Source organism: Callorhinchus milii, unplaced genomic scaffold (genome assembly GCF_018977255.1).
Source record: "Callorhinchus milii isolate IMCB2004 unplaced genomic scaffold, IMCB_Cmil_1.0 Scaffold15, whole genome shotgun sequence".
NCBI classification, from domain to species: Eukaryota; Metazoa; Chordata; class Chondrichthyes; order Chimaeriformes; family Callorhinchidae; genus Callorhinchus; species Callorhinchus milii.
The window spans coordinates 10,921,038-10,943,675 of NW_024704756.1; the positions used below are offsets into that span (position 1 = coordinate 10,921,038).

The following is a 22,638-nucleotide window of genomic DNA, read 5'->3' on the forward strand; positions in this document are numbered from 1 at the left end:
GCGCAAGACACAACTCTGCCTTGATAGTTAAAACATGGGACTGGCCTACAACAACAACTTGCATTCATATAGAGTCTTTCACGCGGGGTAGAGTCCCGGAGAGCTTGGCAGTGGCAGAGTCTGATGAGGAGGAGAGGGTTTGGGAAGAATTGAAGTTCCATGTTTCAGGAAGCCTATACAATTGATGTCATTGTCAATAAAGATTATGAACTTTATGTGTACAGTAATAATAATCCTTGCATTTGATATAGTGCTTTTCATGTGTTCTAGATGTCTCAAAGTGTTTCACGGAATATACTGTAAAGTGAATTGACTGCAGCCAAATTGCGCACAGCAGTGTCCCACAGTCGTGGATTGAAGTGACCAATTTTTTATTGTTTTTTTGCAGTAAGTGATTTCCATTAGATTTTAATGAGGACATATATTGAACAGAAAGATGTTGGTTCCCATTCAATTTGCAAAACTCTACCATTGTTTGTAATAACATTTTAAAAACATTTGACAGATTAAATTTATCCATTTTCTTTAAGAGAAATACAGATGCAGAGTTTGGCTCAATAGGTACTTTTGTTATTCTGGGTTCCAAATTCCACTTTGGAAATTGAGCTCACTGTCCAGGGTGTCATTCCTGTGCTGTATGTGGTGCTGTGTATTGAGCCCTGTGCTGTATGTAGTACTGTGTACTGAGCGCTGTGCTGTATGTGGTGCTATGTATTGAGCCCTGTGCTGTATGTAGTGCTGTGTACTGAGCCCCGTCGCTGTATGTGGTGCTGTGTATTGAGCCCTGTGGCTGTATGTGGTGCTGTGTATTGAGCCCTGTGGCTGTATGTGGTGCTGTGTATTGAGCCCTGTGGCTGTATGTGGTGCTGTGTACTGAGCGCTGTGCTGCATGCGGTGCTGTGTATTGAGCCCTGTGGCTGTATGTGGTGCTGTGTATTGAGCCCTGTGGCTGTACGTGGTGCTGTGTATTGAGCCCTGTGGCTGTATGTGGTGCTGTGTATTGAGCCCTGTGGCTGTACGTGGTGCTGTGTATTGAGCCCTGTCGCTGTACGTGGTGCTGTGTATTGAGCCCTGTGGCTGTATGTGGTGCTGTGTATTGAACCCTGTGGCTGTATGTGGTGCTGTGTATTGAGCCCTGTGGCTGTATGTGGTGCTGTGTATTGAACCCTGTGGCTGTATGTGGTGCTGTGTATTGAGCCCTGTGGCTGTATGTGGTGCTGTGTACTGAGCGCTGTGCTGCATGTGGTGCTGTGTATCGAGCCCTGTGGCTGTACGTGGTGCTGTGTATTGAGCCCTGTGGCTGTACGCGGTGCTGTGTATTGAGCCCTGTGGCTGTACGCGGTGCTGTGTATTGAGCCCTGTGGCTGTATGTGGTGCTGTGTACTGAGCGCTGTGCTGCATGCGGTGCTGTGTATTGAGCCCTGTGGCTGTACGCGGTGCTGTGTATTGAACCCTGTGGCTGTATGTGGTGCTGTGTATTGAGCCCTGTGGCTGTATGTGGTGCTGTGTATTGAGCCCTGTGCTGTGTTTCGAGCCCTGTGGCTGTATGTGGTGCTGTGTATTGAGCCCTGTGCTGTGTATCGAGCCCTGTGGCTGTATGTGGTGCTGTGTATTGAGCCCTGTGCTGTGTATTGAGCCCTGTGGCTGTATGTGGTGCTGTGTACTGAGCGCTGTGCTGCATGCGGTGCTGTGTATTGAGCCCTGTGGCTGTACGTGGTGCTGTGTATTGAGCCCTGTGGCTGTACGCGGTGCTGTGTACTGAGCGCTGCGCTGTGTACTGAGCCCCGTGCGGTGGGAGCTCCCATAAGGCAGCGCGAGGCAGGCGCACGTCACGTCACGGCTCGGCCCTGACCGCCCGCCGCCGCCGCCACCGCCGCCGCCCGGATACTCGAGGCTGCGACATCCGCCAGAGGAGCCGTCGCCGCCGCCGCCGCCGCCAACGGACGCGGGAAGAAGCGATGAAGGCCGGAGGCGCTCGGCGGGGTTGGGGCGTCGTCTGCCCTCTCTTGGCGCTCGCGTTCGGGCTGGCCACAGGCTTCTACCTCCCGGGGTTAGCGCCCGTCAGCTTCTGCGAACAGGCGAGCCTCTCGTGCAAGGTAAAGGCCGCGCTCCCTGCCCGCGGGCGCCGTCGGTCTCTCTCCCGCCCGAGACCGGTTGTTTCCCCCCCCCCCCCCATCCCCACCCCACCCCACCCCATCCCGGTCGGGCTGAGGCGGCCTGGGCCTGACGAGAGGTACCGGGCTCTGCCCTACCCCCCCACCCACCCACCAGCACCGCCCAGTCCCCGGTGGAAGGTTCTGGTCCGTCGGGGGCAGCTCTGGCCTCTGGCGTTGATGTACCGAACGGCACATAGAAATGAGAGCAAAATGAAGCGTTCATTTCTGGGGGGGAGAGGGGGAGAGGGGCTGGACTGCGAAAAGCAGAAAATCCTCCGAAATCTAATAATAATAATAATAATAATCATCATCATCGTCATCATTAGTGTTTGACACAGCGCCCTGTCAAGCGGTTGAGGCGCCTCGAAGCGCTTCACGGGCTATGCCGTCGTCAGGCGAACTAATCGGCTGTGTGTTTTTGCGGGCGGAACGCGGCAATCAATTAATTGCACGCAGCGGTGCCCCACAAACAGTTGTGGATTGAGCCACCAGACTATTGTTGGTATAATGAGAATCCTCGCATTTGATGCAGTGCCCTTATCACGTCTTCGAGACGTCTCAAAGTGCTTCACCGAATATACCGTAAAGTGAAAGTGACTGTATATTTGGTGGGCGAAACGCGGCAGCCAATTGCGCGCACACGAATGATATGTAATAAGGTATTCTCCATTTTATTTAGCAAATTAATGTTGCGTCAAGGTTCCTCCATCAACTTTGATCAATTCTTTAGCTGTATGTGGAAAGTTTCTATGTCTTATTTCATTTTTTCATTTTTCAGTCGGATATAGAAGTGTTTGTAAACAGATTGGACTCAGTAGAATCCGTCCTTCCTTATGAATATGATGCGTAAGTATTATAAATATTTCAGTGTCATTATCCCTGGTGTACCAGCAGTGAAGGTAAAGTTAGTGCCTTATTTTAATGCTCCAGGATGCTGCAATCGAGTGTTAGGATATTACAATACAAAATTATATTTGTATAGCGCCTTTATATTATTACAAATTATATTTGTATAGCGAAGGCTACGTCAAAGAGGAGGGTTTTGAGATGTGCCTTGAAGAAGGCAAGGGAAGGAGCGAGGCGTGGGATGGAACTCCATAGGGTGGGGCAGAAAGGCTGAAGGCCTGACCACCAATGGTGGGGCAGGGGGAGCAGGGGGACTTGGAGCAGGCCAGAGTCTGCTGAGCGGAGAGGGCGGACGGTAGGATATAGGGTCAGCAGATCGCAGAGGTAGGGAGGGGCAAGGCTGTGGAAGGCCTTAAAGGCGAGGACAAGGATTTTGAACTCTATCCTCTAGGGCTTGGGGAGCCAGTGGAGCCGGGTGGGGGTGATGAGGTCATGGAGTCTGGTGCGAGAGAGGACATGAGCTGCAGAGATCTGGGTGATCTTCAGCTTGTGGAGAGAAGAGTTGGGAAGGCTGACAAACAAGGAGTCGGCGAAGTTGAACCTAGATGTTATGAATGCGTGGATGATGTTATGAATTCGGAGGCCTGAGGGGTGAGGCAGTGGCGTAGCTGGGCGATGTTGCAGAGGTGGGGGAAAGGCAGAGCGGGTCTTGGCACGGATGTGGTGTAAAAAGGACAGTTAAGGGTCAAAAAATACGCCAAGGTTCTGGACTGGCTCAGTGAGGTGGGGTGTGCATTCTTGGATGGTGATGCTGCAGTGCCTGAGGTGTGAAGACGCTGACGGGAGCCAATCAGGAGGGCCTTGGTCTTGTTGATGTTGAACTGTAGAAAGTTAGCTCTCATCTTGATATCTGACAGACATTCTGTCAGGACAGCGTGGTCCTAGAGTCGAGGGTGGAGGCAGAAGATAGAGTTGGGTGTTATCCGCATATATTTGGAGCCCATGTCCATGATGTCACCAAAAGGGAGCATGTAGATATTGAACAGGAGGAGACCAAGGACAGAGTCCTGAGGAATGCTGCACAAGGTTGTGCGGGGCTAGTGGACATGAAGTGGAGATGGTGTGGGAGATAGGATCTGTACCACTCTGGGACAGAACCATGAAGTTGAGGTGAGAGGAGGCGGTGGAGGAGGATAGAGTGGTCAACGGATCGAAGGCAGCCGAGAGGTCAAGGAGCCCTGGTCACAGATGGACAAAATGTCATTTGTCACTTGAACCAAAGCTGTTTCTGTGATATATTTGGTTCCAGGTCCAGTAAGCCCCAGGTTGGTGTCCATTTTTTCCCCAGAGAAAAGGAGGTAGTGGAAGATCAATCTCTCCTGTTTGATACCTATGGAATAACTCAAGACTGACATTTTCTGTTAATAATTGCTGCATTTCATCATTGATATAAGGAGCTAACTATGACATCATGCTGGAAACTCAATTTTAGTTGGTTTGAGAAATGTAATGACCGAGGAATTGTTAGGCATTTTATTTGAAAGGAAGATTGTGTCATTTTATTACATTCTAACTTATTAGGGCTCTCTTACAGTTAAAAATAAGAAAGTGAAATATTTGTCTTTCCTGAAGCCACATTTAATATTTGTTTAGAATATAAACACTTTGACCATGCTTTTGTGTGTGTGTCTGCTGGGTAGTTAAATTTCCTATTTCTGTTTTTTTGAAGGTTTGACTTTTGTCAGAATGATACTGAGAGACGACCCTCTGAAAACTTGGGACAGGTATTGTTTGGAGAGAGGATAGAATCATCCCCTTATAAGGTACTGCACGTAAAGTTTAAAAAATATATAATAAATAGAATTGTTTTCATTCTAAATCAGACGATGCATAGTTGAAAAGTTGTATAGAGTTGAAATTTGATTAACATTATTGGGATAAAAACATATTGTGCTGCTTGTGAAATTGTATTTGTCCCTTTGTTACTGTTATATAAATTTACAGCATAGAGAGAGGCCATTCATCCCATCAAGTCTTGTCATGTGTTTTACTTAAAGTAACTTTTCCATTAACATAATATTTCTTGTTTTCAACTTTCTGGAATTGATCGCTCTTTTTCTGTTGAGAGCAATTGTATTTTTGTCAGTATTTGCCTAAATTTCAAATGTATTCAGATATAACAGTTGTGATTTTATAATATTGCAATGTTGTATTTTGTAGAAGTGTACACAATCAAATGAGAAGATATGCATATTTATTAAGAGAAATTAGGTTCATGTTGATTGGTGGAGCACCTAAGTGGTGGTTGTCAATTTTGATTCTTGAACCTAAATGTTGTTTTGTTCTTGCAGTTTGCATTTAACAAACATGAAGCATGTACAGCAGTTTGTATGAAACCCTATGATCCAAAAGATAAATCTTCTGTAGACAAGCTTTCTTTTATAAAGAAAGGAATTCTTCTGAATTACCAACACCACTGGTAAGTGAACTGGCTCCCCAATGCCCTGAATCTATTATTTGATAATAATAATAACCCTTGCATTTGATATAGTGCCTTATCATTGAGATGTCTCAAAGAGCTTCACAGGATATACTGTAAAGTGAATTACTGTGTATTATTTGGGCGAAACACAGCAGCCAATTGCGCACAGCAGTGTTCCACAAATAGCTGTGGGTTGATTGACCAACTTATTTTTTTGAAGGGATTATCACCCCCAGAAAAGTGATCCACCAATCGACTAACAACTGGGTCCCCACTTACATCAGGGTAAACAGTAAGAGTGTGGAGTAAGAAAACCTGCCTAAGGTTTCGCCTTGCCTGAGAATTTAACCCGGGTCCTCTTGCTTGCGAGACGAGTGCCCTAACCACTGAACTACAGGACTCCACGGTGTCCGTGCAGACAAACACAGTTTAATGCTGCTTCTGCCTGGTGTAGCATTGAGCGATATAGATCAAAAGGTTGCAGGTGCAATGACTTGTCAGCCCTGAGTAATTTGCGTTGCAAATGTTCTGAACCCCCTGGAATGGGTAGTGAAACATCATCTACGTTTCCCACTTTGATCATTATTCAATGACTCCTGTTGTTTACCAAGTGAGAGCCGTGTGGGCTTGGATATGATGAATAGCCTGCTGACACTTGTCTAAGATTGTACTCTGATGAGGTATCAGAAGGGATAATACCTCTCATTGAGAGGAGTGGAGAAAAAGGACAAAATTAACTTTTTTAAAAAAAAAACTATAGAGAACCTGTTGTCTACTGCACAGTAATGTTAGTTATTTGATACTTGACAGTTATTTAATATAAAGGCCTGCACTGTAAGATCACAAGAACAATTGTGTTCAATCCTCCCATCTCCCATTGCCAGGTTTTATTAAACAGAAATTGTTTCTAAGAACAAAATGCTGCGAAATTAAAATTTGAAAGGTCAGACTTACAAGGTGACTGAGTGTTCACAGATGAAGATTGAAAGGAACATAGTATTTGCTTCTGTCTTTACGCTGCCAGCACTCTTTCACCCCGTACTTGTGAAGCTGAACTCTGGCACTAATTTCAGTTATGTCCCCCCTCCCCCCACAAAAGATGGCGAATGTGGTTGATGACCAGTTTCCTGAGGATAAAAAATATTAAAATATTCAAGTTCAAGTTTTGATCACATCAGTTAACTTAAAAGCACTGAACCATGTTGGTCAGGCAATAGTACAGTTTGGGGAAGGTTTAAAGAAGATTTTTTTCCATAAAATCACTTCAGCAAAATATTAATTGACATTCATTTAAAGTAGTATGTGAAACCTTTGTGATTAACGTGCCATTTATGGTCATTTGTGCCTTTGCTCTAATACAATGCTTGCTAGGTTGGAAACAGCATTTTACAGTAAAGATATTTTGCTTAAACATAAATTAGCGCTTTCTCAATAGCTCAGTTGACAAAACATACTGTTTAGTGTGTAACTGAGGCATAGAACAAAGATCTGTGTTTGATTCCTTTGCAATCTAAATGTCTTTATTTTCTTGTTGTGGTACAACTGTAGGATCATTGATAACATGCCTGTCACGTGGTGCTACGATGTTGAAGATGGTCAAAAGTTTTGTAATCCTGGATTTCCAATAGGATGCTTTGTAACTCAAGATGGTCACCCAAAAGATGCCTGTGTGATCAATGTAAGTTGTGAGTCTTTAAAATGGCTATATGAGTTGAATCTGTCTACAATTTGTTTTCAATTTACAGTTAGCCCAAATAACTTAAGTTCAATACCATGTCCGTCATTGTGTCATACAGAGACTGTTGAATGTAGAATTGTGGGTGTAAATCTTTGTCTTGCCACTTGGTGGCACAGTACCTCAGTACTCCAGTCTGCAACTCCCATCATGACACGTGTACAACGGGTAACTTAAATTAAACAAATAATCAAATAATCCTGTGGCTCAGTTTGAAGGAAGGTTTCTTCTTTCTAGAAAGTTGCAACTTTTCTTCTCGTGTATTTTGTTATGACACTGCTGTGGTTTCCTTCTCTTCACTTGGGTCCAAAATATTTTAGGTTGCATTTGGACATTTTTTGGTTGTGATTTATTATATAAATAATATATAGCAACATCACGTATGTTGTTTTCACAGGCTATGAATTTATGATGGGTCTATATTAATGGTTCAAGGGAATTTGTAATTGCTAATTGGGAATTCAAACGACCGAGTAGATTGGATTGTGATACAATGTGTTTAGATCACAAAGCCTAATTTGTTTAAAATCTGTAGAGGAACTTTTAAGGTTTTTCTTAGAACACCTTTTGTATTTTTCAGTCTGAATTCAATAAAAAAAACACCTACTACGTCTTCAATCATGTGGACATCTTGATTACATATCACAGTGGAAATAAGGAGGAATGGGAAGGTGCGAGACTGGTTGCAGCAAAATTGGAACCAAAAAGGTATCATCAACAACAGCAACAACTACTTGCATTTATATAGCGTCCTCCATGCTGGGTGGCATCCCAGAGCACTTAACAATGGTGGATCCCGATGCTAAGCCAGCGGGAGGGGGAAGGTGACCATAGGCGTGGTCGAAGAGGAAGGTCTTCAGGCGCAACCTGAAAATGGGGAAAGAGGGGGCAAGATTTGAGAGGGGGAGCTCCATAGCTTCAGGGCGTAGGGGCTGAAGGCACGGCTGCTGATGGTGGAGGTCCAATTATCGTTGGTGGTGCTATATTTAAAAAAAAAAGTTTTGTTTGAATGTGGCATTGAATGAATGTTTTTCAGGTTTGAAACTGGTATTGTTCATCAAAATTTTGTGACTTGGCAGATCTTTTCCTCTCCATTTTAATGTTGCCTGCTTACCAATTTTGTTCTCCCTCTATAGTTGTAATTAAACGCTAAGGAAATAAATCATCCAAATGGTTTATTTGAATATCTATTCTAAAATGGTGAAAATTACAATTTTCAGCAGTATAGTGCTTCATTTCTGAAATGCAATACCTTTACTAGGGATGGAAGTCTGGCAAACTGATGTTTTCTACTACTGTACTTCTCTGATTCCATTTTTTTTTCTTTCCGAGTTAGCTGAGTCTAGTTAATTTTAAACGTTTAAAAAAGATAGAGCGTAGGCGCTACTGTTTTATTTTTTTTGAAAAAGTTGTACTTTTTCTTCAGTTACAACCATGCTGATTTAACCCATCTGAATTGTGGGGGACCTCCAATGGAAATTCCTGCTGAAGACAAAGAGAAGAAAGTGAATATTATATATACTTATTCTGTCACATTTGCTGTAAGTAACATTTCTTTTAAATCCTTTAAAAATGCTTGCATTTTGCAATCAATAATGCTCTTTGTGTGTTTAGAACATTGATTTTCTTGCAGTGTGTTTTGGAGATGTAGTCAATCTTGTATAAATCTTTGCTTTTGATCCATTTGTTCTAAGTGCTCTGATACTTTACACAAGATGTTGCTTCAGGTTTTATTTGTAGAAAAGAATAAAGAGAAAATTGTTGCAGTTGCATCATATTCTAAAATGCTACATATTAGTCACTCACTCTTTGGCTGTTTGTGCGATATTGCTGTATGCAAATCAATTGCCATGTTTGCCCCAAAAAATACACAGTCATTCTACTTTATAATACGTCTTATTAAGCGTTTTGAGTGGCCTCAAAAACGTTTGAAGGCATTACATCAAATGCAACAATTTTTATTATTCTTTCTAGAATTAATTTTCCGGAGGAGAAGCAGTAAGAGGAAGTAACAGCTTTGCAGAATAGGTTTTGCAACCCCTAATCAATTCATTTAGCAGAGATTGCTTTTGAATAAATTATTAGAGTTAAAATATGTCTTTCAGGAGTTTCCAGGTTTTAACTATATCTTTGCTAATGGGTTACAAACTGAGGAAGGAGAGGATTCTAATTTTCATTTTCTACTCTATACACTTTTAACATATTTTTAATACAGGCAATTTAATTTTATAATTAAACAACATGCATGATGTAGCTATATATTATAATAAATCACAACCAAAAAATGTCCAACGTAACACTGATGGTGTCACAACACATTTTAGTGGAATATTGTAATCATTGTCAGCCTATTTACCTTTTTGGGTTACATATTTGAACAGTGATACAGATCAGTAGCATTATAAGTACAGATTTTAATGGCAGTATGAGAAATTAGTCCTGAGTTTTTGATTAATTTTGTTTTTGTTATCTCTGTCCTGCTCTTCTTCCTCCCCCACCCCCTCCCCCCCACCACACAGGAAGACCACAAAGTAAAATGGGCCTCCAGATGGGATTACATATTAGAATCAATGCCACATACAAATATTCAGTGGTTCAGGTATGCTATTTCTCATGCTATATACAACCACCTTTTCATTTTTACTTTTTTGGGGAAGTTTTAATTTTATCACATTTTTGTTTATGTATAGTTTGATACTTATGCATTGATTATTCTAAAGAGAACTTCTCTCCCATGTTTCTCTCAGTATTATGAATTCCCTTGTGATTGTCCTCTTCCTTTCTGGTATGGTGGCAATGATTATGCTTCGAACCCTACACAAGGACATTGCTAGATACAACCAGATCGATTCTGCTGTAAGTACGTTTGTTGAATGTGGGTTAGAAAGATTTAGTCTTGATTACTGTTGAATTTACTTTGTTCTTGAGTAAACTTGCATGTTGCCACCAAGAACTGGATAAAATACATCGCAACTCTTTCAATTAGTCATTTTAATAATTATAATAATTCTTGCATTTGATATTGCGCTTTTCACATCTTCTAGACGTCTCAAAGCGTTTCACAGAATATACTGTAAAGTGAATTGACTGTATGTTTGTGGGCGAAATGAGGCAGCCAAATTGTGCACAGCAGTGTCCCACAAACAGTCGTGGATTGAAGTGACCAATTTATTATTTTGTTTCTTGAGGAATTATTATTAGGCGTGTGGGGTAAGGAAACTTGCCCAAGGTTTCGCTCTGCCAGGAATCGAACCCAGATCTCTCCTTTGAGAGGCGAGTGCTCTAACCCTGAGCTACAGGACTCCACTAATGGACTTTTTGATTAATCTTTATTAATGATTCAGTTCAAATACATATTGACTATTTGTTTCTTTACTGATGATTCAGTTCAAATATATATTGAATATTTGTTTTACAACTTTTCACTTAACTCTTGTTTTATAACTATGCTACGCATCACTTGTATGATTTTAAACAATTTTTTGCAGGAGGATGCTCAAGAGGAATTTGGTTGGAAGCTGGTGCATGGAGATGTCTTCAGGCCTCCAAGGAAGGGGATGCTTTTGTCAGTTTTCTTGGGTCAAGGAACACAAATCTTCATAATGACCTTTATTACGCTTTGTAAGTTGGATTTGGTACAGTAGTTTAAGCTAAGTTCCTTTTATCAGCTAGTTTTTTTAAGTTGACTTTTAGCCTTTGAATGTTTTCTGTGCTAGTTTTAAGCTGTCCTTGGAACAGTGTGAGCACCCTCAAATTGGCCTTTTTTGCTAGTTTTAGAGTTCTTGAACTCATCCAGTACGAGTGGCGCTGCACAGTTGCGTGTCTAATTACAGCTAATGTAGAACAAGATTTTTTTTCAGTTTGATGATGCAACATGGAGAATGACAAAAAGATTAAAAAAAAATCTACCTAGATTAATTTCAGGGAAAGGTCAGGTTTAATAGTCTTTAATACAAGATTGTACCTTGTAAAGCAGTATTTAGTTTAAAAAGATATGCCAACACGATAACGCTCTTGTAATATATAAGTAGTTAAGAAATATTTAACCCTACACAGATGTATTAACTGAACCAAGTGCAATTATGCTCCAAGGGAGGAAAAGGTGGATTGTCAGTCATCTGGCTAGCCTTTTTTTATACATCAACAATTGATTATGTTGATCTTCACATTTTGGTCTTTTGAAGCCAATTTTTGAGGCAGTTTAAGTTCTAAAATTTTGGAAGCTGCTCCCATCTCCAGTCCCTGTGGAACCACCAACCCTTGGTAATCAAGAATTAGAAAAGGGAGATTGAGTTAGAAAGTTATAATAGCATAAAATAGGAGAGAATGAGACATTTTTTATTTAATCCTTTTTGGAAGTTTAGAGTTCAGTGTACAGTAATAAATCTACTGATATTTGAGAGTAGGATATCAGATGCTGTTTATTTCAGGAGGGTTGTTAATTTTAAAACTCGAAAGATGAATTGTATTGTTCTTTGTTCTGCAATATTAGCATGTGATGATTCTTCATTCATAGTTGGAAGACATCATCTTTTCAGCTTCCTTACAATCAGCTAGTGCTATAATCTTTAATTTAAAAATTAAGTGTGTGTATAGAACATGCAGACTGGAGCCATGAACTGATTGCAAGATTCATAAACCTAAACCTTTTATGTATTACGTATTGCAGAGTTGAATGCAAGTCTGCAGAAAATTAGCAGTTTGAGGAGGCATAAATTTGTGCTCCATATGACCTAATTATTTTAACGGTGCAGGAATATAGTTTATTTTAAAAAGCCTTATCTTTCAACTGATGAAAAGCCAGTATGTGGAATATTATATTACATATTACAGTACTTACCAAACTTATTTATTTTCTTTTTTGTAGTCCTAGCATGTCTTGGGTTCCTTTCACCTGCCAACCGGGGAGCATTGATGACGTGTGCTGTTGTTCTCTGGGTCTTGTTGGGGACGCCGGCAGGATATGTTTCTGCTAGAATGTATAAGAGTAAGTAATAAGGAGAATGGATTTTTAAGGTGTAAAATGAATCTTACTGCTGATAATGACACAAACATGTGGCGTAGCATTCTGCTAATATTGTTCTTTAAAGATTTTTTGCAACCAATGAATGGTGACATACATTGTTTATTTGTATCATAGCCCTAGAATTAAAATAAATAGGCCTTTAGAGCAGGAGAAATGCATGACACCATTGAAGACCATTCAGTCCATTGTTTCATATCTGTAGACTCTGATAAGCATCCCAATTCCCTGCTCATTCTGTGTACCCTACAGTATCCTTCCTCTACATGTGCGTATCCTTTTTTTAACATTCTCCAATCAACTCTTGACAGCCACACCTACCAAATCATTCCATACTCTTTAACAAACCTAAAGGAGAAGTTCTTCTGAATCTCTCCCTTTATTCGCCAATCACAATTTTGAATTTGTGCTCTTCTTCCTTAAATTCCCAGTGACAGATGAATCTTTGACGGTTAAGTCTCTCAATCCTTTTCCTTGTCTTTTTTTAAATCTTGCAGTCCTTAATCTTTACTGCTACAACATAAAATTCTAACCTCTCTATTGACTCTTCTCATAGCTATATCTGTTCTTCTCCAGTATCATTCTCATGAACCAACGCTGCACCCTCTCCATAGCTCTAATATCCTTTCTGTAATGTGCCCAAAGCAGCACACAATATTCTAACTGCCTCATTTTAATGTCTCATACATATTCATCATCACCTCCTTTTGTGTTCAATAGATCTATATGTATTTATATATGTAATGTATAAAAAGCTCAGAATACTGTTAGCCCTTCTATCGCCTTTCTCTACCTGCCATCCCACTTTTAACAAACTCTATATTTGTACCCTGAGATCATTCTGTTCCTCCACAGCATTGAAATTTCTACCATCCATGGTATAAATTTTGCTTACTATTCTTTGTCTCAAAATGTGCCACTTCACATTTTTCTATATTTAACTTTTCTTCTCTGTGCTGGGTAACTCTTATTAGTTCCATCTTTTCGAAAAGGTTTTCAACAACATCTCTTGGTCTCTGAGCAGCTTTCCTACAACTAATATGAGACACCGATCTAGTTGATTCTTTTTCCCTTAAACAACTTGATGACATTTGCCTTTCTTCAGCTGTCTGAGACAATGCCTGTATCAATAGACTTCTGGAAAATGCCAGTCAGAGCCTCTTTCATCATTGACCTCCTTCAGAATTCTTGAATACATCCCATCGAGACTTGGAGATTTATCTAATTTCACCCTATTCTCAGTATCTCTATTTGTTTTTCAATTGCTCATGCCTCCCACAGTTCAATTTCAAATGTTTATCACTGCTGATTTGCCATTGTATCTGCTAATGTTTCTAAATGTAAATGCCCATTATTAGCTTGTTGCATTTCAGTTTTGTTACTTTTCAAAGTTTCATATAGCTGTTAAAGATATTCAGAACTCATAAAATTGACAGTTTTTAAGGTTATCTAGATTGGTATTTGGGTTAATTGTTGTTCTTTTCATAGCATTTGGAGGGGAGAAGTGGAAGACCAATGTTCTGCTGACCTGTTTTCTTTGTCCTGGGTTAGTGCTTTTTTTCTTGTTTTTGTAGTGGTTTGTAGATTCTGCTAGGGTACAGCACTTTTTATACTTGGATTAACACAGATTTGTTTTCATCTGGAACTAAAAGGGAGATTGACTTGATGTACACAGTAAAATGTTAATTTTGTCAGGTTCACCTTTGGAGTTGACATATTGTTTTCTGGCTCACCCATCTGAGTGCAGGTCAACAATGTAGATTTGCACACACTGAGAGAGATGGCAGCCAGAACAGCTTCTCTGTTTTACTGCTGCAAAATCTGCTCTGTTATTTAAACCATAAATTCCACATGATCCACATCCTCAAACACATATCTACAATCTAAATATCACAAGTGAATTTGCTCTGGAAATCTGACTGGAAAGACAAATGATAGATGAATAGTTTTGTGGTGGACTCATTTTAGTTGGCTGATTCTAGACTTCCTGTTGGACCCATTTTAGCTTTTTATTTAGTGATGTTTCCTGTTTATTTGAAGCTGCATGTTAGCAAAGATCCACTGTATTTAATTCAATAACCAGTATTTTTTAAATTATTGTCTGATGCACTACCACTTTGTAACCATTTTTGTTATATAAAGCTTTTTTATGGTGTCTTTCCCCCCTCCCTTTTTTCTATTTCCAGTTAAATGAAAATTAGTTATGCTACAAAGTGAATCCAAGTTTTTAAAGGACTCAACACTGCAAAAACATATTTGGCATCTTTTTAGAATTTATTTTCATTTGACGTAACCATAGTACTGGGCTAGTTTGGCTCTATTGTACCTACTGGGATTCATTTGGTTTATTCATCGCAGTATTACAGTGAAAGAAAAAACACTATAAATGATTGTAGATAGTCAATTTGTATTTTAGTTAAGGTGTTACTGTCAAATAATATTGTGGAATAAATTATCTTTATTTTTATTCACAGGATTGTTTTTATTGATTTCTTTCTCACAAATCTCATCCTTTGGGCAGAGGGATCATCTGCTGCCATGCCTTTTGGTACACTGGTAGCAATATTAGCAATGTGGTTTGGAATTTCAGTGCCATTGACATTTGTTGGTGCTTATTTTGGATTTAAGAAAAGGGTGAGTTCTGCCAAATAGCTATTATTCATAGACTCAAACAAAAGTGGGAACATTGATATGTACGTGCCAAATTGTGCGAAATCCATTCCTGTGCTTCCACCTATTGTAGTTTATATACAGTACAAGAATATATTACTGTTGTATAATATATTTATATATTTGTTATATATAAAATTGTTAAAATAAAGAATACTGTTAGAATAAATCATTCAAGTAACTTCTAAAATTGGTAATGTACTATTTGCTGTTTGATTAAATGTTTGTGGCAAAAATTGTTAAACAGATGTAACAGGATAAATATTAACTTCACAGTTTATCAAAGTATATCTTAGAAATTGTTGTATGGAATAATCTTCAAATTAGTAGATTTTCCTATATATGCAGAGTGATTCAAAAAAATTATAGATCTGATATATGATGTTTTGCGTTAATGTTAATTTTTAATGCATCTAATTAATATGTGTTTCTTTTCAGCCTATTGATCATCCTGTCCGCACAAATCAAATTCCACGTCAAATCCCAGAGCAGTCTTTCTTCACAAAACCTTTACCTGGCATAGTCATGGGTGGCATCCTGCCTTTTGGCTGCATTTTCATACAGCTGTTTTTTATTCTGAACAGCATCTGGTAGGTTGCGATGAATTAGCAAATTCATTAACTTTGGCTTCTAGTACTTAAATAACACTTTTTCTCAAAACTCTTAACTGATATTTAGAAGAAAATACTTTTTTGTATTGCAACACTTAGTACAAATAACATATCTGTCGTTTCATGCATTTTGTAGGTTACATACAATTTGTTACAAGTTATACTAAGTGGGTCATGTGTCACTGGCTCAGTTGGTAGCACTCTTGCTTCTTGTGTCCGAAGGTTGATCAAGCATCATGCTGGGACTTGGAACCCATATAATCTATGTTGATACTCCAGTGCATTGCTGGGGATGTGCTGCATTGCCTGAGGTGCTGTCCTACAGATTAGACAATAAACTGAGGTCCTGTCTACCTGTCCAGGTGGACAATAAGTTTCCCATGGCATGATTTGAAAGGAGAAGGAATTTATTCCTGGTGACCGCCAATCAAACCCCCAGATAAAATTGGTCACTCAAAAAATACACACGGACACATTATTTTAACGTATGCCTTATGATGCGCTTTGAGATGTCCTGACGATGTGATAAATGCAAGGATTATTATTTATCATTAAGAGTACCTAATGACTCAGTTTGCACTGTTGGTGCTGTGTCAAACTTGTATTTAGTAAAAAATCATCAAGTAAAATCTGCTCATTTTACCAGGGTCTGCCTGGAAAGTATACCAGTTTTATAGCAGCATTCCTTGCAATTTTGAAATGCTCAATTTGGCTGTATTGTTATATAGTAGGTCAATGGCTTCAGTTGGACGTTTTATAAACTTTAAGGATTGCAGTGTCCTGTCTTAATTTGTATTTACTGTATTTTAGGTCTCATCAGATGTATTATATGTTTGGTTTCCTGTTCTTGGTGTTCATCATTCTCCTCATCACTTGTTCAGAAGCTACCATTCTACTGTGTTATTTCCACCTCTGTGCAGAGGTTTGTACAACACACTTCATGGCTTTATAATGTAATCAATGTTAAAATAATGCAGAATTAATTTATTTTGTGTAGTTATTGCACAGAAATGGTTTACAACAGTGAAGCTAAAAGCCTTTTTAAAATTGTGTTAATGTTATGACTTTTTTGTATTAAGAACCTTTTAACAAAACTTATTAGGATTTTTTTGTGTGAGATACATTGTATGGCTATTATCAGTTGAGTAATTTTGCTTCCACCCTCAGTGCCCTTCAAATGATTGGCAGTTTATTGGTTGTTTAATAAAGGAACCTGCAGCTTTCCATTTAAATAGTATAATATTTGTAGAACTTTTTTTGTTTATCTTTGAATTGAATCATTACTGTTCTGATTTTTGTTTGTTTGTTTCAAAGCATCCCAGGCAAATCTAACAAATGTATTTTTCTTTTGTAGGATTATCACTGGTGGTGGAGATCATTTTTGACTAGCGGTTTTACAGCTGTCTACTTTTTTGTGTATGCTGTTCATTACTTCTTCTCTAAGCTCCAGATTTCAGGGGCTGCAAGCACCATTTTGTATTTTGGATACACCCTCATAATGGTCTTGATCTTTTTCCTTTTTACAGGTAGGTTTGAAATCCTTTACTTGTAACATTACCATATCCCATTAAGTATAGTAGTTGGAGAAAAGATAATACTTTCAAATTTTATTTATTGAGAGGGGAGGAAGGGGAAAACTAGTGATATGAGGCATTCTACTTATAGAGGATCTTAACAAATGGTGGTCTTGACATTCACTGCTGCATGCTGCCAGAAATGTATCTAATAAGAAGCTTGGTGGGATATAATACGCTTTAGTTAGATTTTTACAAATTAAGTGAAGTCTCCCCAGACATTTCTCTGCATTCATGTAATTGGATCTTCCTGATTTATTTTTGAGATTCTATTTTGATGGATTCAGTTGGAAACACCAATGTGGTCACATTTGGCTCAGGTGTCCGAAGGGACTGTCTCTGTTTATTTAAATGCCACCCTGTATGTTTTCTTCCTAGTGATGAATTCGACATTGAGTTTGTGTTGTGCTATTTGAGGCTTTTTCCTTCCTTGTGCCTGTATTAGCAATGCCTCAGGCAAAAGAACGCCAGGAATAGACACCACAAGTCGTGTGATTAATGCTGTCTTGAGAAATGTATCCTGTCAAGTAACCATTATGTTTATGTAAAGCCTTTGTATGGCTTGCTTTTAATTAGGTAATTATATTTTACCTAAGGTCGGTGAATATTACAAATGTGCATGTTCCAAGTTGTCTCAGAACTTGGGTTTAATTTATCAGAAATTAGAAGCAAATTTCAGCTCATTGAACTTTATTTTCCAACTTGATTAAAAGCTGGAATGTTTATTTGGTAAAGTTCATTGTAAATTTTATCAAATACACTGAGGTTCAAATATAAAATTATTTTTTGGAGTCAGATTCCTTTTCCAATTTGTGTTCTTGCTATTTTCTAAAATCAACGCTATTTGATATAGTGGTGATCAATAACGTGGCTATAACCATCTGGGCTACCATAGCATACTTCTTACACCTGCCTGGTGATTTACTATATGGGAACCAACTGAAAAAATTAGTTTTTAAATTTGTTTTGTGTTAGCTTCCTTTTCTTGTAATAGGTCTATGTTGGCCTGTATTAATAGACACACTCGAGATTTTTGAAACTTGATTGTGGCATGCGAGTGTTTCATGATTAAAGAAGCCGGTAGCATGTATCCAAACTAGTCGCTCTGGTTTGAATGTTTTTAGCCATCTCAGACCAACTGCTTCTTTAAAGACTTGTGCTTTTAAGACCCTATGGCTCAATCCACTAAAAGATACAGCACCAAAGTAGGGTGTTTTTACATAGAATCATTTATTAATTATGTGAAAGTGTTATCAGCTGTAAGATTACATCATTGATTTTATAAGTGATGGGAGCGGCTGGAATTGGTAGTTGATAAGAGCTGAATGCGAACCAAAATGGGGGAAAAAGCAGAACTGGGACATAAATCAAATGGAATTTGTAAAGAAAACTGAGCTGGGTAGTAAACTGATTGTATGGCTCCAGCTTATAGCTAGAAAATGAAAGGATAGTTGACTACAGACCCTGTTGAAGTGTACATAGACAAAAATCACCATTTAAAATGGAAACTACATGAAATTATGATGACCAAAGTTGATTTTGGTTATCACTCATGAAAGCATGAGTTATTACAAAGGAAAATGCAGTTTCTGAAATTAGTCTGCTTTCCATTCTGTAACCGTGGTCACGATCATTTCAGTGCTGGTTTCAATGATAGATAAACATCTTAATATTGCAGTCAAGTGCAGACACATGTGAATTACAAAAATGAACATTTTATCAAAATGAATTTAATAGTGATTACTCTGTAGAATTGTTCAAGCATTTATAAATTGGATAGTTTTAGTAATTACCATACAGACTATACAATTATGGCCTTTCTTGACCTACTAAAATGTTTTTCTGTTTAAGTATCTTGAATCTCATGTAAACATCATTGAAATTGAGCAAAGATTGGAGATTGCTTTGCTGAACATCTCTCTTCTGTCCATAAATGTGATCGAGATGTCTCTGTGGCGTCTCATTTAAATTTTCCTTCCACTTGTAACCTCTTTACTTTACAAAGAGAGTGTTTCATGTTTGATGGAGAGCTCTACCTGAATATCTTTAAGATGCTGACTGATCAGCTGCACATTTCAACTTTTATGAAAATACAGGGTGTTTTTTCTGAACAAAGACAAATACATGTCCATTGGCAGCTCATCAACAAGGTTTTCATTTGTCAGAGCTCACTGCCAAGCAAGTGGAAACTTGTATTAAATTTAAAGGTTTTATGTTCCAGAGGCAACCTCCAGAGATGCTCATCTGAGCTTAATGCTAATATGAGGTGCTAAAGGTGTCCCATATTTTCCGTTAACGTACCTCACTTTGAGCATTGTATTTAAATCTGAATAGTTACCATAATCTAGAGTCCCTGATTTTAAACATGATTGGGGGTTAAAGACCAGGTTCTAGTCAAATTAGAATGTGGCGCATTATTGATGCCTTATGATTTTTAATGAAGTAAATTGCAGATTTTAGCGTAGGCGTACTTTAGCACATTTTAATGAAGTAAACCTAAGGAACAATACTATAAAGATGAAGTTGCAAGCTTATTATGCAAGTAGAGTAAATAATGACTCATAAAATGAAGGGGAAAATATGAAGGGTTTTGTACCTGGAAAATTAGCATTCATTTTTCGAATATCAATATGCATTGTTAGATGTAATTTAAGTTGCTATGGAGCGTAATAGTTACTTCAAAAGCCCTGGTTACTGCTGTTATGGCAACTTTTGAACTTCAGATGGTAGCCAAGTTGATAAGCAGGTCAGCATTTGGAAATGAAAATTGGTTCACATGAAGAGATGTTTGTCAAAAAATGGAAAAAATAGAATTCTTTCAGTTCCTTCTAATTGACTTGGGAGTGTTAAAATGGGAAGTCGTGAATTTCAAATGCTCCAAACAACATTTTGAAGTCAGAACCGTTTTAATTCTCCTTTTTAAAATGCAGTTGCCTTCAAATTTATATGTATTTTTAGCTATAAACTTCCGAACCTGTTGATAATTCGGTAATTAATATGCTTGAAAAGTGATTGACAATTCTGTTTAGCCAGGCCCACCATATCTTGAAGAAAAAAAGCCTTTTTTGATATTTCCCAAGGATCATATCAGGTCATTGCTTATGTGAAAATATTATTGCAAATTAGTTATGTAAGTGACTCTTGTTACATTAATATTAGACTTCTTGCATAGAATAAATGATTTGCACCATAGTAGTTCAATTAGCAGATCTATAAATCTCAATATAAATTCATGGAAATTACAATTCTTTCTTGCTTCCATTAGTGATCTTTAACCAGAACTGCCAAACCTATTATAATAATGATCCTTGCATTTGATAGAGCGCCTTAAATCATCTTCGAGAGGTCTCAAAGCGCTTCACAGAATATAATGTAAAGTGAATTGACTGTATATTTTGTGGGCGAAATGCGGCAGCCAATTGCGCATGGCAGTGTCCCACAAACAGTCGTGGATTGAATTGACCAATTTATCATTATTTTTTGACGGAATTATTACCCCCGGAAAAGCGATACGCCAATCGACTAACAACCAGGTTACTACTTACTGCTAGGTAAACAGAGGTGGAGTAAGGAAACTTGCCCAACATTTCGCCCTTTTGGGAATTGAACCTAGGTCTCTCACTTGCGAGGCAAAAGCTCTAACCACTGAGCTACAGGACTCATTATGTGACGTTTTGGATACAAAATATAACATTGTTTATTTAAAACAGTTAAATAATTGTGTAACTGACACCCATCCTGGAGACCGTAGTTTTCACTTTCAGTGGAACTTTTTCTGCCTTCTGCATGGCAAAGAAAAGTTATAAGAGAATTATGTTTTTTTTAAATACAGAACATAAAGCAGCATAAACTGGTATTTGCCTTCAGATTTGTCTAATAGAATGAAACAGTTGCACTATAAGCTTCCAATTTGTGTCAGATATTATAGTTTCACTTGGCTACATTGTGAAAAAATACTCATGTGGCAGCACCTTATTTGCGTGCATTAAAACGGGTGGAAATATTTATTAGGGATGAAATTATGAAATCCAGAGCAAAGAATTGTAAAACTAAACTCTATTATAATAGTAATTCTTCAGAGAAATGCCTGATTGGTTTCAATTTTAGAAATTTTCAACTTGCCATTTTCAGAATGTGTGATTTTAATAATAATAATCCTTGCATTTGATATAGCGCTTTTCACGTCTTCTAGACGTCCCAAAGCGCTTCACAGAATATACTGTAAAGTGAATTGACTGTATATTTGTGGACGAACGCAGCAGCCAATTGCGCACAGCAATGTCCCACAAACAGTCGTAGATTGAAAATGACCAATTTATTGTTTTTTGTTTTGGAGGGATTCAATGACTAACCATTTTTTGATTGATATATATATATGTATAATACTTGAATTTATAATGACTTATTTTGTTTTCCAGGAACTATTGGATTCTTTGCCTGTTTCTGGTTTGTCAACAAGATTTATAGTGTTGTGAAGGTGGATTAACAATGGCTTGCACGTGGAACAGCACTGTTTGCATTTTTCTTTCCATTTAAGTATTTATCATAAAGCTTTATTTCCTGAACATTTCTGCAAACCGTTGTTCAATTCTAATTGCAAATCTAAGATAATGGCAAAAATCAAAATTTTAGTTAATGACTACTATGTAATCGAGTAATCATGTATTTCAGGGGAAAGTAAACAGTCAAGAAACACTGTTGGCTCAGTAGATGGATGTTCAACAATAAACCAGCCAATTTCAGAAAGTCCTTAGTCCAACATAGATTTTTTTTAAATGTGTATTTTGGGTTGTAGAATGTGCAGTGTTTATTCCAAAGAACGTTGTGCTCCATTCTTTATCTTTTGGCTCCAAAGCTTGTGCTTGAAGGATTATACTTGGATCTACAGATGAGCTAATAATTTTACTAAAATCTTTTAATTTCTCTATTCAAAATATTTGCAATAATTTGAGATTGTACATACAGTCCATAGTTTCCTTTCTAATGTAAATAGGTTGCAGTAACTTGTTTGATATAATCTTTCTGTTTGAAGTTAGAATCTCTTCCAAACAGCAAAGATTTGACACTATTTTCTGTGTAATCTCTTGTACTGTGATATTTTGTAAATAGACATGAAATTCAAATTAATTGAACAATGAGTTTGTGTAATTATCCTGTTATGTAGTACAGGTTGGTGGCTTTGTTATCTATCCGCAGTGCCTGATTATGTCTTGAACATATATCTGTTCAATAAACTTAAAATTAATCTTTTTTCCCCATAGTAAATTTTTAGCAAACCTTCATAGTAAATGTTTATTCTCTGTAAGACTTTTTCAGGATCCACTAACACTGAATTTTATGTTTGCAACTCACAAGGTGGAACATGTAAATAAATTTATTTAAAACTCCACTATTCCTTTAATTAAGGTGAACGACACAGGTGAAAATTATTTTGTTTCTCAATGCAGTCAGTTCCAGCATTCAGCTCCCAGCACAATATAGAGTGGATGCTTGGTAACATTTCTTCTGTTTCTTCTTCCCCCAACAAACTGCCTTAGGTAC

At 38.1% G+C, this 22,638-nt stretch overlaps 1 protein-coding gene across 1 annotated transcript; it reads left to right on the forward strand.

The window, feature by feature from the left end:
* Positions 1-1,881: 1,881 nt before the first annotated feature.
* Positions 1,882-22,347, forward strand: LOC103178165 (transmembrane 9 superfamily member 2). The gene is made up of 17 exons (XM_042340667.1): positions 1,882-2,096; positions 2,935-3,002; positions 4,732-4,825; positions 5,354-5,481; positions 7,033-7,162; positions 7,800-7,927; positions 8,646-8,760; positions 9,739-9,818; positions 9,967-10,075; positions 10,708-10,840; positions 12,087-12,206; positions 13,731-13,788; positions 14,717-14,876; positions 15,351-15,502; positions 16,334-16,445; positions 16,878-17,049; positions 21,516-22,347. The coding sequence occupies exons 1-17, from the start codon at positions 1,959-1,961 to the stop codon at positions 21,581-21,583; spliced, it is 1,965 nt and encodes a 654-aa protein (XP_042196601.1). The 5' UTR covers positions 1,882-1,958; the 3' UTR covers positions 21,584-22,347.
* Positions 22,348-22,638: the final 291 nt, after the last annotated feature.

Bases quoted from the DNA above. Each gene is read 5' to 3' on its own strand.
- LOC103178165 (XM_042340667.1), top strand. From the start codon at position 1,959: ATGAAGGCCGGAGGCGCTCGGCGGGGTTGGGGCGTCGTCTGCCCTCTC. The intron at 10,076-10,707 runs GTAAGTACGTTT...AATTTTTTGCAG, and splicing joins ACAACCAGATCGATTCTGCT to GAGGATGCTCAAGAGGAATT. The intron at 12,207-13,730 runs GTAAGTAATAAG...TTCTTTTCATAG, and splicing joins TTCTGCTAGAATGTATAAGA to CATTTGGAGGGGAGAAGTGG.